Source organism: Tiliqua scincoides, chromosome 8, assembly GCF_035046505.1.
Source record: "Tiliqua scincoides isolate rTilSci1 chromosome 8, rTilSci1.hap2, whole genome shotgun sequence".
NCBI classification, from domain to species: domain Eukaryota; kingdom Metazoa; phylum Chordata; class Lepidosauria; order Squamata; family Scincidae; genus Tiliqua; species Tiliqua scincoides.
The window spans coordinates 25,978,167-25,997,992 of record NC_089828.1 but is presented as its reverse complement, the minus strand read 5'-3'; the positions used below and the strand labels follow the sequence as shown (position 1 = coordinate 25,997,992).

The 19,826-nt window shown below is 47.2% G+C and overlaps 1 protein-coding gene across 3 annotated transcripts in view; it reads left to right on the top strand.

Moving 5' to 3' along the window:
* Positions 1 to 10,646: 10,646 nt before the first annotated feature.
* Positions 10,647 to 19,826, top strand: part of RORA (RAR related orphan receptor A) — a 442,115-nt gene continuing 432,935 nt past the window's right edge. The window contains exon 1 of one of the 3 annotated variants that reach the window (XM_066635377.1): positions 10,647 to 10,821. In XM_066635377.1, coding sequence (XP_066491474.1) covers positions 10,647 to 10,821 — 175 coding nt within the window. Of the gene's footprint in view, positions 10,849 to 19,826 lie in introns of all 3 variants that reach the window. The other 2 variants (XM_066635375.1, XM_066635374.1) reach the window with 2 other exon arrangements.

The following is a 19,826-nucleotide window of genomic DNA, read 5'->3' as shown; positions in this document are numbered from 1 at the left end:
GTGACACCTTGGAACATCATGGCACACACACGGGGGTGCTGTCGGATGTCCCAGTAGCCCCTATTTCCTATTCTCCTGGGTGCCAACATCTTGGATCGCACAAAATCTCGTGAGATTCGAGTGCTGTCATCTTGGATCTCATGAGATTTTGCAAGATCCAAGGTGGCAGTGCCCAAATGAGGAGGTTGTGGGGGTGTTGTGACCCAGGTAAGTTTGGGAACCACTGCTATACACCTTAGAGGAAGTTCAATTGATATACTTCTGAGTTAACCGGCATAGAATTGTGCAGCAAATGACACGGTCTCATGCATGTTCTGACCCTTTGGGAGTCAAAATACATTAGGGCAAAATACATTACAGCAAAAGGGTTGGGCAAAACCTATAATGTTTTAGGGCAAAACCTATAATGTTAAGCTTTGGTTAATTAATATTGTAAAGCTATTTTGGAAAGCAGGTTCCTTTTTTAAAAACAGCATCAAACTGAGCTTATGGAACAGGCTGGAGAAAGGGAAGAGGAGGGACTTCACCCCTTTAATAAACTACTTACTTTGACGTATACTCTGTCTTACTTTCTTTGAATCAGAGTAATGAAGACTTTGGGGAAAAAAAAGTTGTGCTATTTTTACTTTTTTTACTTGCATAATTCAACATGTAACAAGAGCCTATGGCAGTTGAACAGCTCAAGATACAGTTGTGCTGTTGTCGCTGTTTTTCCAGATATGTTAAATTAAAGCTGAATTATGACTATGATTTGGGGGGGAGGAGTAAAAAAAACAACAACAAAAATGCATTTGAGATCTTGAGCTGAAAGTCTCATTGGAATTTTTCATTTTTGACTGTTTGGAAGAGTGGAATAAACTATCATGACTTTCCATTTCTGACTTTTTTGTGTATTGCTGAAGTGTTCGTGCTGCTTTGATCACTGATCTTTCATAGAGTGTGCATGAATTTAATTTAATTTTTTAGAGATTGGGGAGGATATAAATATGAAACTGCTTTCATGGCAGGATTGCAAAACATCCCTTGACAAAGTTTTGTTGGCAAACTGGTTTGCTCCAGGATAGGGTTTGATTAATTTTGAGAGCTCCGGCAGCATCATAGATCACTAGCAGCAGTTCTTCCTATTATTGTAAGTCTGTGGGTGCTTCTAGACTTCTGGACAGAGTTTTGGGAATATGGTGGACTGACATTCTCCCTTTGACCCAGTTGGTAAAGCTGCCGCCTTGTATGCCTGAAGATCTGAGGCTGCCAGTTCGAAACAACCGGAAGTACCCAATAACTGACGACACGCTGATATACTGATGAGCTGACCCTCAGTGGCAGAGAGGAGTTGCCGTCAAGTGGAGTGTGGGAGGCAAAGGGCCAGAGAGAGGCCAGACCGGGAAGGAATCCAGCTGGAAGGAGGAGTTCGATGAAAGACTAGAACTATTCAATTGTAAAAATCTCTACCGGGGTTTAGAACAGCCTGCCTATGTAAACCGCCTTGGATTAAAGTCTGAAGAGAAATCTGATGACCAAAGAAAGGCGGTATATAAATACCTGTATAAATAAATAAATAAGTGCCAAAGTTGTACAGAAATAAGGTGAAAGGAAGTTGTGTTTGATTGTCTCTGGGCATGTGCCTCTAAAAAAGGCAGAACACTTGTCCACAATTGTCCTCATTACATAGGCCTACAAACAAACAAACATAAACTTTTTAGTTGCGAAGGATGTTAGAACAAATTTAGAATATTTGGGGGGGGGGACTGAATCCAAAAGGCATTGGTTTTACCGGTTGGCCCTACTTTTAGGGGTACGTCATAGCATGAATATATGCTGATTCAAGCAGATTCCTTGTGATTCCTTGCGATTCCTTGAATCAGCATATAAGGTGGCTACAGTGGTAGACCTGGGATGGGGTGGGGGGGATGCCCCGGGGGCTGTGCTTGCTGTGGGCTTGCTGTGCCCCTGCCACTGCCACCTCTGCCTGCCATGCCACCCTGTCTTCCCATTCGAGCCATTCTATGGGCAGGCGAGGCTCCGCGTGGCGTTCGGCGCCAGTGGAGAAGCCTTCTCCTGCTATTTTAATAATACTTCGGTTTCATCAGGAAGTATTGTTTAAAACAGCAGGCGAAGCAATTGCTACCCCTTGCACCCCCTTAGCTATGCCAGTGGTAAAATACATCTTGTTTCATAATACCTTTGAGAGTTGCTTCCTTCTCTTTTTCTGCTGCCTTGTTATGTGGTTTTATATTTGTCAGTTGCTATTTTTTAATTAGCTTTTCACTGTGTGATATTTTGTTATGTTCTAGTATTTAATTGTTCACTGCTTTTGTGGGGGTGGTGGTGTCTGGTTTTTTGTGATGGAAAGGAAGGATTAAAAACAATTTTTAATAAATACATTTAATAAGTGGCGAGTGGACCTTGTTGAGTATACTTTGAAAATAATCCGGGAAAAATAGGCAGATTAATTTCCCAGTTGTCTGAAAGTTGAATCTGGACCCTGAATTAGGTCAAGAGAGGGGCCACAAGGCCCTTAGCAATGATAAAGTAGGCCATAGGTGTGCTGTGGCCTTCAGGTTGTGAATGAGGCTGTCCTAGAGCCCAACCCTATGTATGTCTACTCAGACGTAAGTTCCATTATAGTCAATGGGACCTACTCCCAGGAAAGTGTGGATAGGATTGTAGCCCCAGACACACTCCCACTAAAGAAATCCCAGTTGCATGGCACTATCCACACCCTATAACTCTGTTGTTGTGGCCTGTAAACCACAAATTGAGACCTATCTCCCAACCCAAACTAATGCTAAGGATGGGTACCTCTGGCACCTCCCTTACGATTAACGGCTATAGTGTTTAGGGCTCTTCAACTCAGAAAAGAGGTGCCAGGGTGGGCAGACATGATTGAGATGTTTAAAATTATGCATGAGATGTACAGAGTGGATAGAGAGATGTTCTTTTCCCTCTCTCACAGCACCAGCACCTGGGAACATCCCCTGAAACTGAGTGTCGGGAGAGTTAGGGCAGACAAAAGAAAATAATTCATTACCTAGTGGGTAATTAGTCTGTGGAACTCCTTGCCACAGGATGTGGTAATGGCATCTGGCCTAGATGCCTTTAAAGAGGTTTGGACAAATTTCTGGAGGAAAAGTCCATCACAAGTTACAAGCCATGATGGGTATGTGCAGCTTCCTGGTTTTGGATAGGCTACCTCAGCATGCCAGATGCAAGGGAGGGCACCAGGATGCAGGTCTCTTGTGTGATCTGGTGGGCCACTGTGAGATACAGGAGGCTGGACTAGATGAGCCTTTGGCCTGATCCAGTGGGACTGTTCTTTGGTGTGTGTGCAAGTGTGGAACTGTGGGACGGCTCTATTCCTGATGTGTAGACACCCCCCCCCCCCAAGGCTCTGGCATGTTCAACTTTCTTTTTATTTTTCCCTCTTTGCCAACTGATAAAATAATATGCTCAGGTATAAAGAGGCAAAATACAAATAGCAATGCACAACATTCATATTGTATAGTGAAGGGAAGTCAAGGGAAACACTGGATAAATTATGCCATAAATAAACTTGGGAAAAATGTATTACTTGTCCAGCAAAGCAGAGGCAAAGTTGATTTCACAACCAAAAAAAAAGAGGGGAGGGTAAGACCAGAGAAGTTATAAAAGGAAAGAAACTTCATGTTCATTTCAAGGAAAGACACTGGGAGTTAATAACAGGCCGAAGCAGAGAGAAAAAGATGTGTGTACAGAAGGGTCAACTGTGAGGGAAAAGAGAGCTTTTCTAAAATAATCTAGAGAAGAAAAAAATGGCAACTGTGTTATCTATCACAGCAAAGGCCAAGATGGGAACTTTGAACAATGGGCTGAGGGTGACTGGAGAGAGTGAAGGTCGGTTACGCGGAGAAAGGGGAACTGCAAAGAAAGATCGGATAAGGCCAAAAGTGAAGAAAAAGAAGACACCCAAAGTGTGTATCCATTAACAAGTAACATAAGAAAGAAGCACAGGAGAAGCTTCATAAAAAATAAATCATATTAATCATAGAAGGGACCTTAAAGGTCATCTAGTCCAACCCCCTGTCTGTAGCAGGAAATTGATCCCAGAAAAGAAGCACGCAAAGCACAATAAATGCATGTCTATCAAGCAGAAATGAGAAACAACCAATATATTAGCAATACTAATATTCATCATCACCACCATCATCATCATTAACAATGTCATTGGCATGTCATCGGTGTGATGTCCATGTGTTATCATGCATGTGATAACTGCATGTCATCAGTGTGCTGTTGAAGGTGCCTATCACTGCATCCAATCAGCCCCAACACTGGCTTTCACAGAAGAGCCACCAAGGTGATGGGGGTAAGTGCAGGGCCAAAGGCTAACATTGAGGGGGGCACCCCCCTGTCAGCCACTAGGAATGAATTACACAGCAACAGGCACCATCCTGAACCTTGGGGAGATTCTCCAGCTACACTCCACACCAGCATAGAACACAGTACAAAGATGCCACAAGGGCAGAGGTCTATGCCAGCGGGGCTTTTGTTGCACAGGTGTATGTAGAGATACACAGGCATATCTGGTGTATAGGACTGGGCTGTTAGCTGGGCTTGCTGCTGAGTAGGCATGCTTAGAATAGTGCTGTAAGCCTCTCAGATAGAGTGCATGGAATTGTAGCTTGACATAATTGTAGCTGATTGGATGCAGTGATAGGCACCTTTGAGCCCAATCCTATCCAATTTTCCAGGGCCGGTGTAGCTATATCAATGGGGCGCGTGCTGCATCCTGTGGTGGAGGGACAATCACATAGGCCTCCTCAAGGTATGGGAACATTTGTTCCCTTACCTCGGGGCTGCATTGCGGCTGCACTGGAGCTGGAAAGTTGGATAGGATTGGGCCCTTTGACAGCACACTGATGACATGCAGATGTCACATGCACGATGACACATGGACATCATACCAATGACATGAATAAATAAATGGTTCCCTGTCCATAAAGGGCTCACACCGAAGCAATGCCAACAAACAGCCACTATGAAATAGAAAAGACACTATGCTGGGGTGAACACAGTTGTATCAGAGGACTTTAAAAGAGCCTCTTTGTCCAGTTTACAGGGCAAAGGCAGTTAGTCTTTGTTGTACTTAAGTGGTGCTTGCATATACTATGTGAATGCAAGGTTTATGCCTCTTCTGAGATGGTCTGCCATTGGCAGAATACTTGCACTCAAAACAATTAGCATTTTTTAAATGACTTGCCCAGTTAGGGATGCCTTTTTAGTTACATAAGAACACAAAAACAGCCCCACTGGGTCAGGCCATAGGCCCATCTAGTCCAGCTTCCTGTATCTCACGGCCCACCAAATGCCCCAGGGAGCACACCTGATATCAAGAGACCTGCATCCTGGTGCCCTCCCTTGCATCTGACATAGCCCATTTCTAAAATCAGGAGGCGGCACATACACATCATGGCTTGTAACCCGTGATGGATTTTTCCTCCAGAAACTTGTCCAATCCCCTTTTAAAGGCATCCAGGCCAGATACCGTCACCACATCCTGCAGCAAGGCGTTCCACAGACCAACCACAAGTTGAGTAAAGAAATATTTTCTTTTGTCTGTCCTAACCCTCCCAACTCTCAATTTTAGTGGATGTCCCCTGGTTCTGGTGTTATGTGAGAGTGTAAAGAGCATCTCTCTATCCACTTTATTCTTCCCATGCATAATTTTGTATGCCTCAATCATGTCCCCCCTCAGGCATCTCTTTTCTAGGCTGAAGAGGCCCAAATGCCGTAGCCTTTCCTCATAAGGAAGTTGATTACAAAGGTTTTTTTAAAAAATATTTAGGGGGCCTCCCATATCCACTTATCCGCAGAGTGGGTCCAGGCCCCCCCAGTGTGTGCACCCCCCCTTGCATGCACTGCTCCCCTTGCCTCTGGAGAGGACCAGAGCTCAGCAGAGGTTGAGGATGTCCGTCCCCAGCCTCTAGCGAGCTCGAACTGAGCTCCAACACACACAAAAAGCAACTTCTGGTTTCATGGAGAAACCGGAAGTTACTTTTTAATGCCTTATAAAGCGGTTTGCTGAACTTGGCAGAGGCCAAGGATGGATGGCCTCTGTTGAGCTCAGAGGCCCCTCCGTAGGTGAGGGAAGCAGAGCACCCCTCGCCTCCAGAGGCGGGGCGGTCCCCTTCAACCGCAGCATGGGCATTCCCTGTATCCCTGTTTCAGCTATCTGCAGGGGGTTCCAGAACAGAACCCCCATGGATAAGGGGGCATGCCTATTCATCTGATTGATGAATTAGTCAGGTTGTTGGGGACATCAGGGCAATGCCCTGCCCAGGGAACCCATATTACCCCCCCCCCCCACACACACACAACAGCTCCCTGCCATCAGTACTGCAGGTCCACAGGTCGACCTGGTTGCGTAAGCCCTTTAATAGCCTCGGGCCCTCGACCGGTGCCCAACTAGGTTGATCGATTAAAGGTTGCAGCCCCCTTGTCAGCATCATTCAGTCAAACATTACAAGAGTGAGAGATGGGGTTGTGATCATTACAGAAATGTTTATCAACTGCTTTGCAAGCAGGAAAGGGTATAAAGGGTACAAATGCACCCTGTATAGTGCTTTGCAAAAAGGTTAGCCAAGAGGTGAGCATTGCAAAAGACAGAAGGATTATTATTATTATTATTATTATTATTATTATTATTATTATTATTATTATTATTAATACCCTGCCTTTTTGCCCAACGGGCACACAAGGCGGCTTACAAACACTTTAAAAAATACAACATTAAAAACAATCATTAAAAACAATTTACAATAATTAGAAAATCTAAAAACAAACAAACCCCATGGATTTTCATATAAAAAGCAAGAACGCCAGCCAGCCTGTCAACAATTAAAAGCTTTTTGAAATAAAAAGGTCTTCAGTTCACGCTGAAACGTTAGCAACGAGGGAGCAGTTCTCAGTTCTAAGGGGAGGGTATTCCACAGTTCGGGGGCCACCACCGAGAAGGCCCTCTTCCTGGCCACCGCCCCTCTCACATCTCTTAGTGTCGGCACAGTCAAAAGGTCCCCCCAAGATGATTCCCTGTCCCAGTGGGCTCACAATGTAAAATAATTACAATCACAGACTGTCACAATGGAAAGGTCACTGTCCCTTTAGTGGCAGGTTCTTTTCAGTGGGTGAGGGTAATCTCTCCCAGTGTTTCCCAGAGAACATGCCAGGGAGTGGGGAGTGGGAAGGATGAGGCATCGTGGAAGTAGGCAGACAAATGGAGGTGGACGCCCCCACCTCAGGCATTTTACAGTTGGGATGATCCTTTAAGCATATTGTATCTATTTCAATTTCCCCAAGTCTTTTCTTTTTAAAGGATCAAAAGCAGAGTTCTCACCCGCCCACCCACCGCCACCATTTCTGGAATTTTTAAAGTTTCTCTGTGCACAAATCATTCTTAAGTGACTAGGGACACAATCCTAACTGCACCCTGGGCCAGTGCAAGTCCCTGCGCTAGCCTGGGACTTAAACGTGCCATAAAGCATGTCTGCATGTTGTGGGAGTAAGCTGTGTCAGTGTATGGAGGTATGCTAGCCCATGGAGGCAAGATCCAGCCTCTGTGGTGGCACAGCAGGTGAGTTCACTTGGCTGGTGCAGGAGTCTGGGGGAGTGTGGGGAGGGCAGGGAGGAAGCATTCCCAGGGGCAGGCGGGTGAACGGGGAGGTGGGGAGTGGGAGGCAGGGCCAGGACCCAGCAGTTATGCTGGATCCTAGCCCCATTCCCAGGCAGTGCGACGCAGCTCCAGGCTGTTCCATTCTGCTCAGATTTGCACCACCTCATCAGGTGGCACAGATCTAAGGAGACCCATTGGGGCTGCTGCCGCTTTACCCAGGGTAAGGGAAAAGTTTACCCTTGCCTTGGGCTGAGATGCAGTCAGCCCCAACCTTGTGCTGTATACAGCACAGGTTAGGATTGCGCTGTAGTTCTTTCTGCACTGACCCATGTTTCAGAGCTTTCTAGACTGTGAAAGCTCCGGACCGGGCTGGATGAGCTGTGTCCAAATCTCCACTTAGCCATGATGCTCACTCGGGAGCCCTAGCCAGCTGCTACCTCTTGGTCTACTATACCTTACAGTGGCTCCCAAACTTTTTAGAGGCCCTGGAACAGGGATTCCCAACCTGGGGTATGTGTACCTACAGGAGTACTTGCCAGGACATTTGGTGGTACTTAAAAAAGAATTGGTGGAAAAAGGCAGGTCTGTATTAAAATGCCTTGCAGGGCTAATACAGAGGGTACAGTTTATAGAAATGGGCTGCCAAGGGGTACGCAAATGAAAAAAATGTTGGGAACCACTGCCCTAGACTAGAGGCTGCAGCCTGATTTATAAATGTCAATGGGTGTGGCTAAAATGGTGTTTGGGCAGCAGTGCTCCCCATCAAACCCCCCCCCCCCCAAGTAGCAGGATGTTTTAACTGTTTAACTTTAACCTTTGGTGCACATAACCTAATGTGCCCAGTCAGTTTCATAATCTAACAAAAACTGGGTCACGACCCACTGGTGGGTCCCAGACCCCCAGTTTAGGAACCACTGTCTTATACAACTATTGTGATGATAAAAGGGGAGGGGGACCTAGAACCATGCATGGCATCACTGAGCTCCTTGGAAGAATGAAAAAAATTTAGTACATTCTGTACATCTAAAGCCAGCAATTCACAACTGCCTTTACTGAAACTGAATTTCTCTCTCTCTCTCTCTCTCTCTCTCTCTCTCTCTCTCTCTCTCTCTCTCTCTCTGTGTTTTACAAGCTGGTTTGGGAGCCATTGGACAACAGACCCAGTTAAAACTACAACCAATCAGCAAAGCCTCAAATTATGCAGGGGATGGACAGAGTGGATGTTCTTTTCCCTCTCGCACAACACCAGAACCAGGGGACATCTACTAAAATTGAGTGTCGGGAGAGTTAGGGTAGACAAAAGAAAATATTTCTTTACCCAGCATGTAATTAGTCTGTGGAACTCCTTGCCACAGGATGTATGGTGATGGCATCTGGCTTAGATGCCTTTAAAAGGGGATTGAACAGATTTCTGGAGGAAAAGTCCATCACAGGTTACAAGCCATGATGGGTATGTGCAACCTCCTGATTTTAGGCTCCTGTCTAAATGTAAAGAAGGGCACCAGGATGCAGGTCTCTTGTTGTCTTGCGAGCTCCCTGAGGTATATGGTGGGCCACTGTGAGATACAGGGAGCTGGACTAGATGGGCCTATGACCTGATCCAGCGGGGCTCTTCTTATGTTCTTAATGCAATTGCTGTATGTAGACAGGCTGGCATAGAATTCTTTACCCAGTGTTTAATTAATCTGTGGAACTCCTTCCCAGAGGATGTGGTGATGGCACCTAGATACCTTCCAAAGCGGACTTGACAGATTTCTGGAGGAGAAGACCGTCACAGGTTACAAGCCATGAAGAGTATATGCAACTTCCTGGTTTCATAAGTAGGCTACCTCAAAATGCCAGATGCAAGGGAGGGCAACAGGATGCAGGTCTCTCGTGTGCTCCCAGAGGCACCTGGTGGGCCACTGTGAGATACAGGAAGCTGGACCAGATCAGAATTGAATAATGGCGGAAAAAGGCAGGTTTGTATTAGAACAGTGATTTTCAACCTTTTTCATCTCACGGCACACTGACAAGGCACTAAAATAGTCAAGGCACGCCACCAGGTTTTTGACAATTGACAAGGCACACCATGCTGCCAGTGGGGGCTCACATCTCCCATTGGCCCTATTAATAAACGACCTTCTCCCAAGAGGGACAACAGACTAAGATTCCCACCATCCTTGGCTCTGGCACGTGAAGATTACTTCTTTTTAGGCGCTTATGATCCTGCATCCTTGTGGCGGTGAGTTCTGCAAGCCTCATGCAGTGCTGCTGGTTGGTGGGTGAGGGCATCCCTTGGGGAAGGCGCAGAGAGGGACAACAGTCCTTTGCTCTGGTATGCGACAATTTCTTCTTAGGTTCTTACAATCCCTCATCCTTTGTGACTTCTTAGGTTCTTACATCCTTGTGGCGGTGAGTTCCACAAGCCCCATGCAGTGCTGCTGGTTGGTGGGCGAGGGCATCCCTTGGAGAAGGCACAAATCCCACCGGCTCTGGCATGTGAAGATGACTTCTTAGGTTCTTAGGAGTCCGCATCCTTGTGGCGGTGAGTTCCGCAAGCCCCGTGTAGTGCTTCTGCTCCGTGGGCGAGGGCATCCCTTGGAGAAGGCGCAGAGAGGGACCACAGAGCGAGTCCCGGGTGGACCCTCGGCCCGAGCCGCCCCCTGCCCACCGGGGTAGCGCCGCGGCTGGAACCGTGCCGGGGGGGGGCGCGGGGAGCGCCCGGCCGGCGAAAGCCTCGCTAGCGCTGCTTGTGGCCGCCGAGCCGAGCGCGCTCGCTCGCTTCCCATCTGGCTGCGCTCGGGCTCCCCCTCCCCTTATTCGCGCGGCCCCCCCAGCCCAGCCCAGCCCAGCCCAGGCTGAGCCAACCATAGAGTCGCCCTGGCACAGCAGCAGCCCGCGCTCGCCATCTCCGAGCCGGGCAGGGGGAGGGCCGGCCGGGCGGGAGGGGGGCGCAGAGCAGGCGGGGAGCGAGCGGGAGCGAGCAGGCTCAGCGCGGAGGAGATCGCGGAGGCAGAACATGGAGTCCGCGCCCGCAGCAGCCCCCGAGCCAGCGGCAGCCGCCGAGCCGGGCGGCAGCGGCTCGGAAGCGGCCGCCGGCGCTGCCAGGGATCCCCCGGCCAACCTGGAGCCTGCCCGGAAAGGCGACGCGCCCGCTTCCAACCGCAGGCAGAGCTATTCCAGCAGCAGCAGCAGCAGCGGCAGCGGCAGAGGAGGAGGAGGTAGGGGGGAGGAGTGGGCAGGGGGGCAGAGAGAGAGCGCGCAGAGGCTGCAACCCCATGCACGTTTACCTGGGAGTAAGCTCCACTGACTATAATGGGACTTACTTCTGAGTAGACACGCAGAGGACTGTAGAGAAGCAGCACCTTGCAAGATTTGCAGCCCCACCCCCCCAATCTCAATTTTAATACTGTATTTCATTATGGGGGGGGGGGGATGTTCCACGCTCAGACCACCCTGCAAACTTTTAATCGCTTTGTTGCAAAGGAGAAACGCACACACGCTTTGCACCTTTGGAAGAAGACTCCAGGGCCTGTTCACACGTTACCTTTTCATGCCATGCTCTATTGCTGAGTAAACATGGCATGGATGCAACCAATACGTGTCTGCGAGCACGTGTCTCTTGGGCAGGAGGGTTCCTGCTGTTGGGTTTTTTTCGTCCTTGCCAACCTGCTCCTGAACGCGTGTAAAAAACGCCATGAGAAAGGAAGCCAGGAGGAGAGAGGAAACTTTGTACTTTGCAGAAAGCAAAATGTGTGGTCTCTCTCTCTCTCTCTCTCCTCTTCCACTCTCTTCTTTTTTTAACTGATCGATGTGTTCTTTTCTTATGGGGTGAAAAAAAAATACACTGTGTTGTGAGTTGTGAAGCTGTGTTGACTTGTCTACTTTGGCTTGCTGGTTTCTTACGCCGGATTCTTTCTGAAGTGGAGTGAAAGCGTGCACACCAAGTTGAGCCTTGATTGCTTTTTTTGTCTATATCTTTCAATTATTGGGGGTGTGTGTGTGAGAAGGTACCACTGATGATGATCATCATCTTCTTCTTCTTCATCATTAATATAATTAATAATAATATACCTGACTGCAAAAATCTAAAAATTAATAATTAATGATTAATGATTAATAATATCTGTATAGTAATAATAATAATTAATAAAGATCAATGTTACCTTCTTGCCCCCCCCCCCAAATAATAATAAAATTAGGACCTTTCTGATCTGGTATCATTGGCTTGATCTCTCTCTTTTGGCAAGAACTGGGAATCCCTCTTTGAATGTCCCGCTTGTCGCTTTCTCACGGTCTGGAGGCGAGCGCAGGTCAGGGCGTCTGGAACACGTGCAGGTCAAGTGAAGTTCAGCCTGCTGCGGGCGGCCGCTTTCCCATCAATGAAAGCAACCTTGGCTTGGGATGCACCCTGTACTTTGGCCAAGCGGATCTCTGGCTGCTGGGGGGAGGAGCTCTCTTCCTCTGTGCCACTTGGGACGTGAAGGGTTAACACTGTGGGGTGTCCCAGAAATTATGCTTTGGGGGAAAGTGATTGCTGTTGTTGGTTTTTAATGCTTTGTGCTGGATGGAGGCTTGGCTCCTTGGCACCATTCAGAACTGATTTGGTTCAGGATGTGTGTGTGAATCTATCAGACCCATAACATGGTTCTGATAAAGTGACAAGTCTGCAACCCTCTGATTTACACTGGGGACTCTCCTTTGCCAGGGTCTCTTGGTGGTGGTGGTGGTAGGGGGAATCAAGAGGTAGTGGCAGCTGATTGGTGGCGAAGAGTAAGGCTGATGCCTTTCAGACTGTGCTGTGTTTTGTTGGTGCTAGAAATATGGCTGAGCATGTGTCAGTTTGTGTGTTACAGTATTTTTTTTTTCCTTTGGTTCCTCCCAATTTTGGCCACACCTCCCATTCCTACTTTCAAGCACCCCCCTGTACAGTAAAAAAATGACAGGCACTGTTGAAATCAGCTGGTTTGGGGAGGGGGGTGCTGCAGGAAAGCTGGGGGGGCTACCTTTCCGAGTGATATTATGCAGCATTAGGCAGATGGCATGAAGTGTCTTACGTTGGCGTGTATGATTTATATATGTATTTTTTTTAAAAAATGTGCAACAAAATAAAAGGCCCTTTGGGAGCTGTGAGGGACCTTGAGATTGTGGATTCCACCAAGAGGAATGCGAGAGCTGGTTATGTAACACCGATAATCAGAAACACTGGCTCTCAAACACATTTTCTCCAGTTTGGGAGAGTGTTTGCAAAGCTGCAAGACTTTGCTGTTATACAACGTCCCCTTTTGCCTCCTCCTCGCTTTGCCTGCTCCATCCTTTCTTAACCCTCTCTATTTCAGATTAATTTATGTCATGTTATTTTCCCTCTCCTTCTGGAGAGGGCAGAAGGAGAGAGCTGGTATGGTTCAGAAAATACTCCTGCTGTTTAAAGGGGATTTTCCCCCCTTCCTCTTGAACTGTGTGAGTCTTGCAAAAAAATTATGTAACCGGAGTCAGCCTGTGTGTCTATTATTATCATCACATAAATAAAAGGGTTGTTGGAGGTGGTGGATTATTTGTTGTTGTCATGATTGGGGCGAGCCATTTGGTGATCTTAAATGGTTTAGGCTTTTGATACTGCTAACCTGCTGACCCAAATGTGTGCTGTGCTTCTTTCTCTCTTTCCTCTAACCCCCCCCCCCCATTGCGAAGAAGATTAAATAAGGGGAAGAAAAGTGAAAACACACTCAGGCTTTCTTGTGTCTCAGCACGCAAGCACTGTTATGTAACAGTCTGAATGGAAGTGGAGGGGGAATAAAAGAGCTCACCAAAGGGGCACTGATCGGGGCATCCATGAAGGACAGCATTTGCCCAGGCTCCTGGAAAAGGGAGCCAACCATCTTTGCAAATTACAGTAGCCTACAAGAGCTGTGGCCCTGGATCAAGGGGGTGTGCATGGGAATGGCTTGTAAATGGGGAATATTTGGGTTTTCAGATAATTTAATGGAGTCGGCAGAAAATAACATCTGCTCCCAGAGCGTAAAATGGCAAGAAACGTGGAGCTGGCATTCCTCTTAGCATGACATCAGAGGCAGCCCTGGAAATTAATTGACTCCTGTGAATGAAAGCCACTACAGTACTTTGCAGAGAAACAACCCCCCCTTGCCTTGCATTCTGTGTATATTGCTGATATTGGGACTTTGATGGAGGGACACTAGGGATTTATTTTCTGCCCAACGCTCTTTCTTTCTTTCTTTCTTTCTTTCTTTCTTTCTTTCTTTCTTTCTTTCTTTCTTTCTTTCTTTCTTTCAGGTCTTATTGCATCTGCACTTACAGATTAGTTGACTTCTTAGTTCTGGCTGCCACCTTTTTTGTGGCTAGGGCTCCTGTGCCTTTAACTGCAAGTTGGTTAGCAGGCAGCATACCTCATCTCCTTGCTGTGAAAAGCTTCCACCTGCTGATTTCTGCAGACACAGCTGCTGTGAAAGGCACAAGTGCAGGCCAGGCTAGTTTTTTTTTGTTTTTTTAAATCTTTAGTTGGAAACCCTAATGGTAGTTGGAAGGGAGTAGGTTCAGTTCCAGGTCAGTGAAGGTTTCCTGAACATGCAGGAAAAAAAATAAACAGCAATTTGCAATAACCCAAAATTTATGCAGTGCATAGTCAGTTATTTCATCACAGTGATGGATAAAACTACAAATAGTTCTTATTAGAAGAGCCTAAAAAGGATACTAATTGTGTGTGCAGTTTTTTTGTTTGTTTAAAAGAGTTGGAGTCTTCAGGCATATGTGTTCAGAGCTGGCTCAAGACCTCCTGGTGCTTGAGACAGCACTATGAACACTACCTTCCTCTTCCTCTACCACCTCCATTGCTCTTCCTCCTGCTAGGCAGTCTCCTCTCCTCCACACTTCCTCTACGGCTCAGCCCCTTCTTCTTTTTCCTATCCATAGAGCAGAAGGAGGATGAGCAGTGAAGATGGGCAGGCAAAGGAAGGTGGGTGTTTCCCACCCAGTCTGCTGCCTGAGAGCGTGATCCTAACCTTGCACTCTGCTGGCATAGCTGCCCCTGCGCTGGATTAGAGTGACACAAACATGCCATAAAGCACGTTTGTGATGACTTGGGAGTAAGTGGCGCTGGCAGGAAGGCCTGTGCTATCCCGCTAGTGCCCAATTTGGAACTGGGGCCACCAGAGCAGGTGAGCACTGCTCCATGTGGTGCAGAGGTGGGAGGGAAGGGTGGAATGGAGGTGAGGAGAAGGTGTTTCTGGGCAGGGAGAGGGTGGAACGGGGGCAGATCAGTCCTGGGAGGGTGTGGGATTGGAAAAACAAGCTCATGCCATATCCTAAGCCCCCTAACTGAACATTTTTCCCCAACACGGGCTTCTTGAACTTGTGCTGCCATTTAGCTAGTATGTAGTAGTTCTCCAGCTGAGAAGCCCTGCTGGGCAGGCTGGGGCTGTACATGGAATAAGGGGATGAATCCCCCCTTACCCCGAGTAGATCTTCAGCCTGCTTCTAACCAGCACAGGATACGGTGTGGGCTGCTGGTTAGGACTGGGCTGTCCGGCATTCTCCTCAGTTTCATGGATGGGCTGGCCCTGTATATGCTGAAATGCTGTTTTTCCCTTGCAGAGCTCTTGAAAAGGGAGACAATGTAGGCGCCAGTATGTGTCGTTAATGTGTACAGTGAAGTCTCTCTCCCATGCTCCTCTTTCACTTCTGTTGGTTGGCAACCTTCAGTCTGGAAAGACTATGGTATAAGCCTACAGCACCCGGTATTCCCAGGCAGTCTCCCATCGAAGTACTAACCAGGCCCGACCCTGCTTAGCTTCTGAGATCAGACGAGATCAGGCACAGAAGTATTTCAGAGCATCTGTGGGAATGTAGCACTTCTGCGATGCCCAGGATTTCCTTTGATATTATGATCTCAGAACTTATTGAAAGCCCAGGCACACCTACCACACACACACAGCAATGTGCTCTTTCCTCTTTCAGTACTGTGGCAGAGCACATTTCTACTGGTATAAGCATGTTGGAGTTTTGACTGGCCTCAGAAATTCTGTTAATGTGTGTAACACCTTATAAAATTTTTCTTTCTGGGACACCACTGCATATTCTCCCTCTGCATCCATTTCCCTCCTCTTCCTCCATTGCTTCCTTTGTGTCAGTATCAAGATTGTAAGCCTTTCGGGGCAGGGAAAGTTCCTTCCACTTTTTGCAAAGTCTCACAGCCATTGATAGTAACATATAAATCACCATCATCATTGTCATCATCATCAAGCAGTTTCAAAACAGTGTAAAAGTGTCACACCAGGGAAAAGCAATCAGGTAGCATAAAATTTGACTGGGAAACATGAAACTCTTTGCTAATCATAAAGTAGCAACCATCTGTTGAATTCTGGATGAAATGGGCTCCTTCAACTCCTCCTGCCTCAACCCTGTAAGACAGGGGTGTCAAACTTGCTTCATACAGAGGGCCAAAGTTAGAATTCATTGTGCCTGCTGAGGGCTGGAAGTGACATTAAAGCAGATGGTGGTCAGAAATAAGCACTTCGTTGTCACTTAGAAACTCATTAGCTGTAAATGCCATAAGAGAAAATGTGCAAATCTTGCTCATATTTTCAAGATATGAGAGATCCCAAGTGTCACGTTGGGAGAGCCCAATTATAATGGAGGCTGGATGAATTGCTTCTGGGGTCTACATTCACCCTCAGGCCGTATAAATTGCTTCCGGGGTCTGCATTTGGCCCACGGACCTAATGTTTGACACCCCTGATGTAAGATCTCCTAGTGCCCCAAACACCTATGTCCCCTCTACCTCTTGCATCTGGAACTCTGTGATATCTTTACTTCCTGCTTGATGTCTCCTCCTTCCTTCTTTGAAAGTAACCTTTTTTTGGGTGTGGGTTAAGCCTTTGGCACAACCCCTGAGTCCCCACACCCTACTGCAATCAAAGGTTAAACTAGATGTAACCATAAATGCGTAAATTCCTCTTTTGTGTTTGGTTTTATTTAAGGAAATAGCATGCTGGGGATTGGTGGAAGGGGGTAAAATGGCTTCGGAGGGGGGATAATGGGCTTTACCTATTTGCTTCACAACCATTCAGATACAGTCATGCCTTCCCACACACTCTATTTAATGAAAAAATACCTTCCATTGAAAGCCGTGTATAAATGAAATTCTCGCAAATACACTGCTTCCCCGAGTGCCAGATGTCCAACTTATGGATGGCCATGTTGGTACTTTCACTCAGGTGGGACTCTGTCCACTGTGGTACTTTTGTGCAGGTGCCAAAGCGCTGGGCTGGCAAATGCTGTCTGTTTCAATCTACATACATTCCGAGTTCTGGACAAACCTCCATAATGGAACTGGTACGTATCTTGGAAACTTGCTGTACTTCCCCTGTTAACTCTTGCCTCTGTTCCTGTTCCCTTCCTCTGTTCTCTCTTTTGGTCCGATATCAAGATTGTAAGTCGCTTAGGGGCAGAGGCCTATCCTTCCACTCTGTATAAAGTGTCTTGTGTATTGCTTTTGCTGTATAAATAAACGAGGAATGATGATGGTGGTAATGACAGCAAATTATAAGAGGTAGATGTGATATGTCAACCAAGAGACTTCAGTTTGCTAATTGGACGGGTGTGAGTCACAAGCTTTTTCAGATGTTCAGGACAGGCTTTGTGTGTTCAGTGAATGCTTGGTGGTGGGGGGGGGGGAAGGCTCTGTCCTTTGCCATATGTCTATTCTGTTGTATGACCTGAACTTGCCTACATGTATACTTTTCCCTGTGAACAAGAAGTCTGTAGATGTATGGTGGGAGGGTAGAACAGGGCAGGGGAGGGTGAAACGAGGTGGTGATGGAGGTGGGAGGGCAGATCAGGTCCAGGAAAGGGGCAGATTCAGTGGTGGAGGTGGCTGCCGAATCCTAAACCCCATCCCAGACCTAATCCTACACTTTGGGCCCATGTGGATGTGCAAACTATTTTGCTAATGCAGGTCCAACCCCCTGTACCGTGGAGGCATACCCCTCAATACGTGAATAATTTTTCCTGTACCCAGAGGAGACCTCCACACCTGCTCTCCCCCCCCCGGTAGCCATTTTGGTGCCTCTACATTGGTGGTGGTGGGGAGAATAGAATTAAGGGGCTCTACCTTAAGTCTTTAGGTTCTGGGATGATATGCTTAACGCACCAGTTATGTCCAAGTCTAGTGACTCTTGCAGGTGAAAGTTGGGGTAGTTTGTGCTGCAGAATTAATAGCTGCAAGCTCATGGCTTGATTCTCTCTTTTTAAAAATCATAAATGTGTTCCATGCTTCACAACTGCACTAGGTGTTCTTAACAAGGTGCCTGGTGAAAAAAAATGCAGAGTGGAAATTAGGTTAGAGCTGGTTGAGAGATACCAGAAGAAGGTGGAACGTATGTCTCCAAGCTTTGTAGGCCTAGGCAGACTTACCTGATCGGAAGCCCCGTTGAATACAATGGCACTTAATTCTGAATAAGCATGCATAGGATTGTGTTGTTCTGCTGAGTTTCACGTGGTGTGAGGTCTACAATGGCATTACCCCTTCCAGTGCTGCTGTGGTAATGTGAGAAGCCTGAGATCAATGGCTATGGGGGGGGGGCACTAACTTCTTATTCACAGTCAAGACTGCAGAGAAAGTATAATACAGAGGCATTGTGCAATCTGAATCAGAACAGTTAAGATCAATCCAGGCAATTCAGATGATTTCTGGGCTGAATGATCACCTATTTTGTATGGGTGCTTGTTGGAGGAGGAAGAATATTTTTCTAGGAAACCCTCTGCTTTTTAACTGCTGCAGTCTGATCCGTTGCTTGGGTGATTTTTATTTTAATACTGGGAATAGCGGCATCGTGATCATCCCAACCAATCAGGGATCAAAGAGGGAATGAAAGGATGCCATGGCGAAACATAGCCAAAGTCACCCTTCATGGGTAACCTGCCCTGAAGGTGCACATGTGTGCAAGAGAGATTATTGTTTGCCTATGGTGAAAATGTTTGCGAAAAGTGGCCTCACTGAATACATGAGGGGGAATGTGGAAACAAGGATGCTGAGAACTTCCATATCACCTGCTGTCACTAGGGTTTGTGAAGTAAACTCCCCCTGCTTCTAGTGTCTGGCACCATATAGAGTTGAATCCAGCCCTGTTGAAGCTAAACTTGATTTGAAATGGTGTCCCCATCTCACCACCACCATTATCCCCTTCCCTCGTGGCTCCCGTCATCTGACTACAGAAGTTGGCAGCCTTCAGTCTCGAAAGACTATGGTATCGCGCTCTGAAAGGTGGTTCTGGAACAGCGTCTAGTGTGGCTGAAAAGGCCAATTCGGGAGTGACAATCCCTTCCACACCGGGAGCAAGTGCAGTCTGTCCCTGGTCTGTCTCCCTGGCTATGGGCCTTCCTTCTTAGCATCAGACTGTTGGCCAAGTGTCTCTTCAAACTGGGAAAGGCCATGCTGCACAGCCTGCCTCCATGCGGGCCGCTCAGACTGTCTACAACTATTTGGTTATAAGGGGCATGCAGAACAACATTTCGTCCTAGGAGATTGTGAGATTTGGAACTTCCTAACTACCTGATCCCACAGCTGGAAAGGACGTTCTGTATACCATCTACAGCTGCGGGCTCCAAACCACTGCATACTGGAAAAGCCATCTGAGCACGGCGCTTTCCATTCCCCACCACAACCTCCTATCTTTCGAGCCAATCTGGTCAGAAACTCGCACCAGGCAGCCACTTCCACTACCTGTTGCACCAGCAGGTTCTACGCCCCAACTTCTGGGCAGAAGCGGCTGCCCGGTGTGTGTTTCTGAGCAGACTGGCTAGGAAAATAAAAGGCTACAGTACAGAACAAAAAGCACCACACTGTGACTGGGTGGCTTTTCCAGCATGTTGGATCTGACTTGGATCTGACTTGGGGGCAACTGATCTACAGTTAAGGAGAGACTTTGTGAGTCCAAGCCTCTGTCCCCGTGACCCTCTTCCCACTACTCCAGGTTGAAGATTTTTGTGACTTGGTCAGTGGGAGGAACTGGCTTGGACAGGGAAGTGGCTGCAAAAACTGAGTGTGGACTTTTTGAGTGTTTATGTGAAAAAGTGAATAAGAATGTTTGTGTAGTGCTTTTCTGCAAATTGTTCACAAAGTGATTTACATAGCAGAATGAATGAAAAAATGGTTCTCTACCCCAAGAAGCTCACTAAAATATCA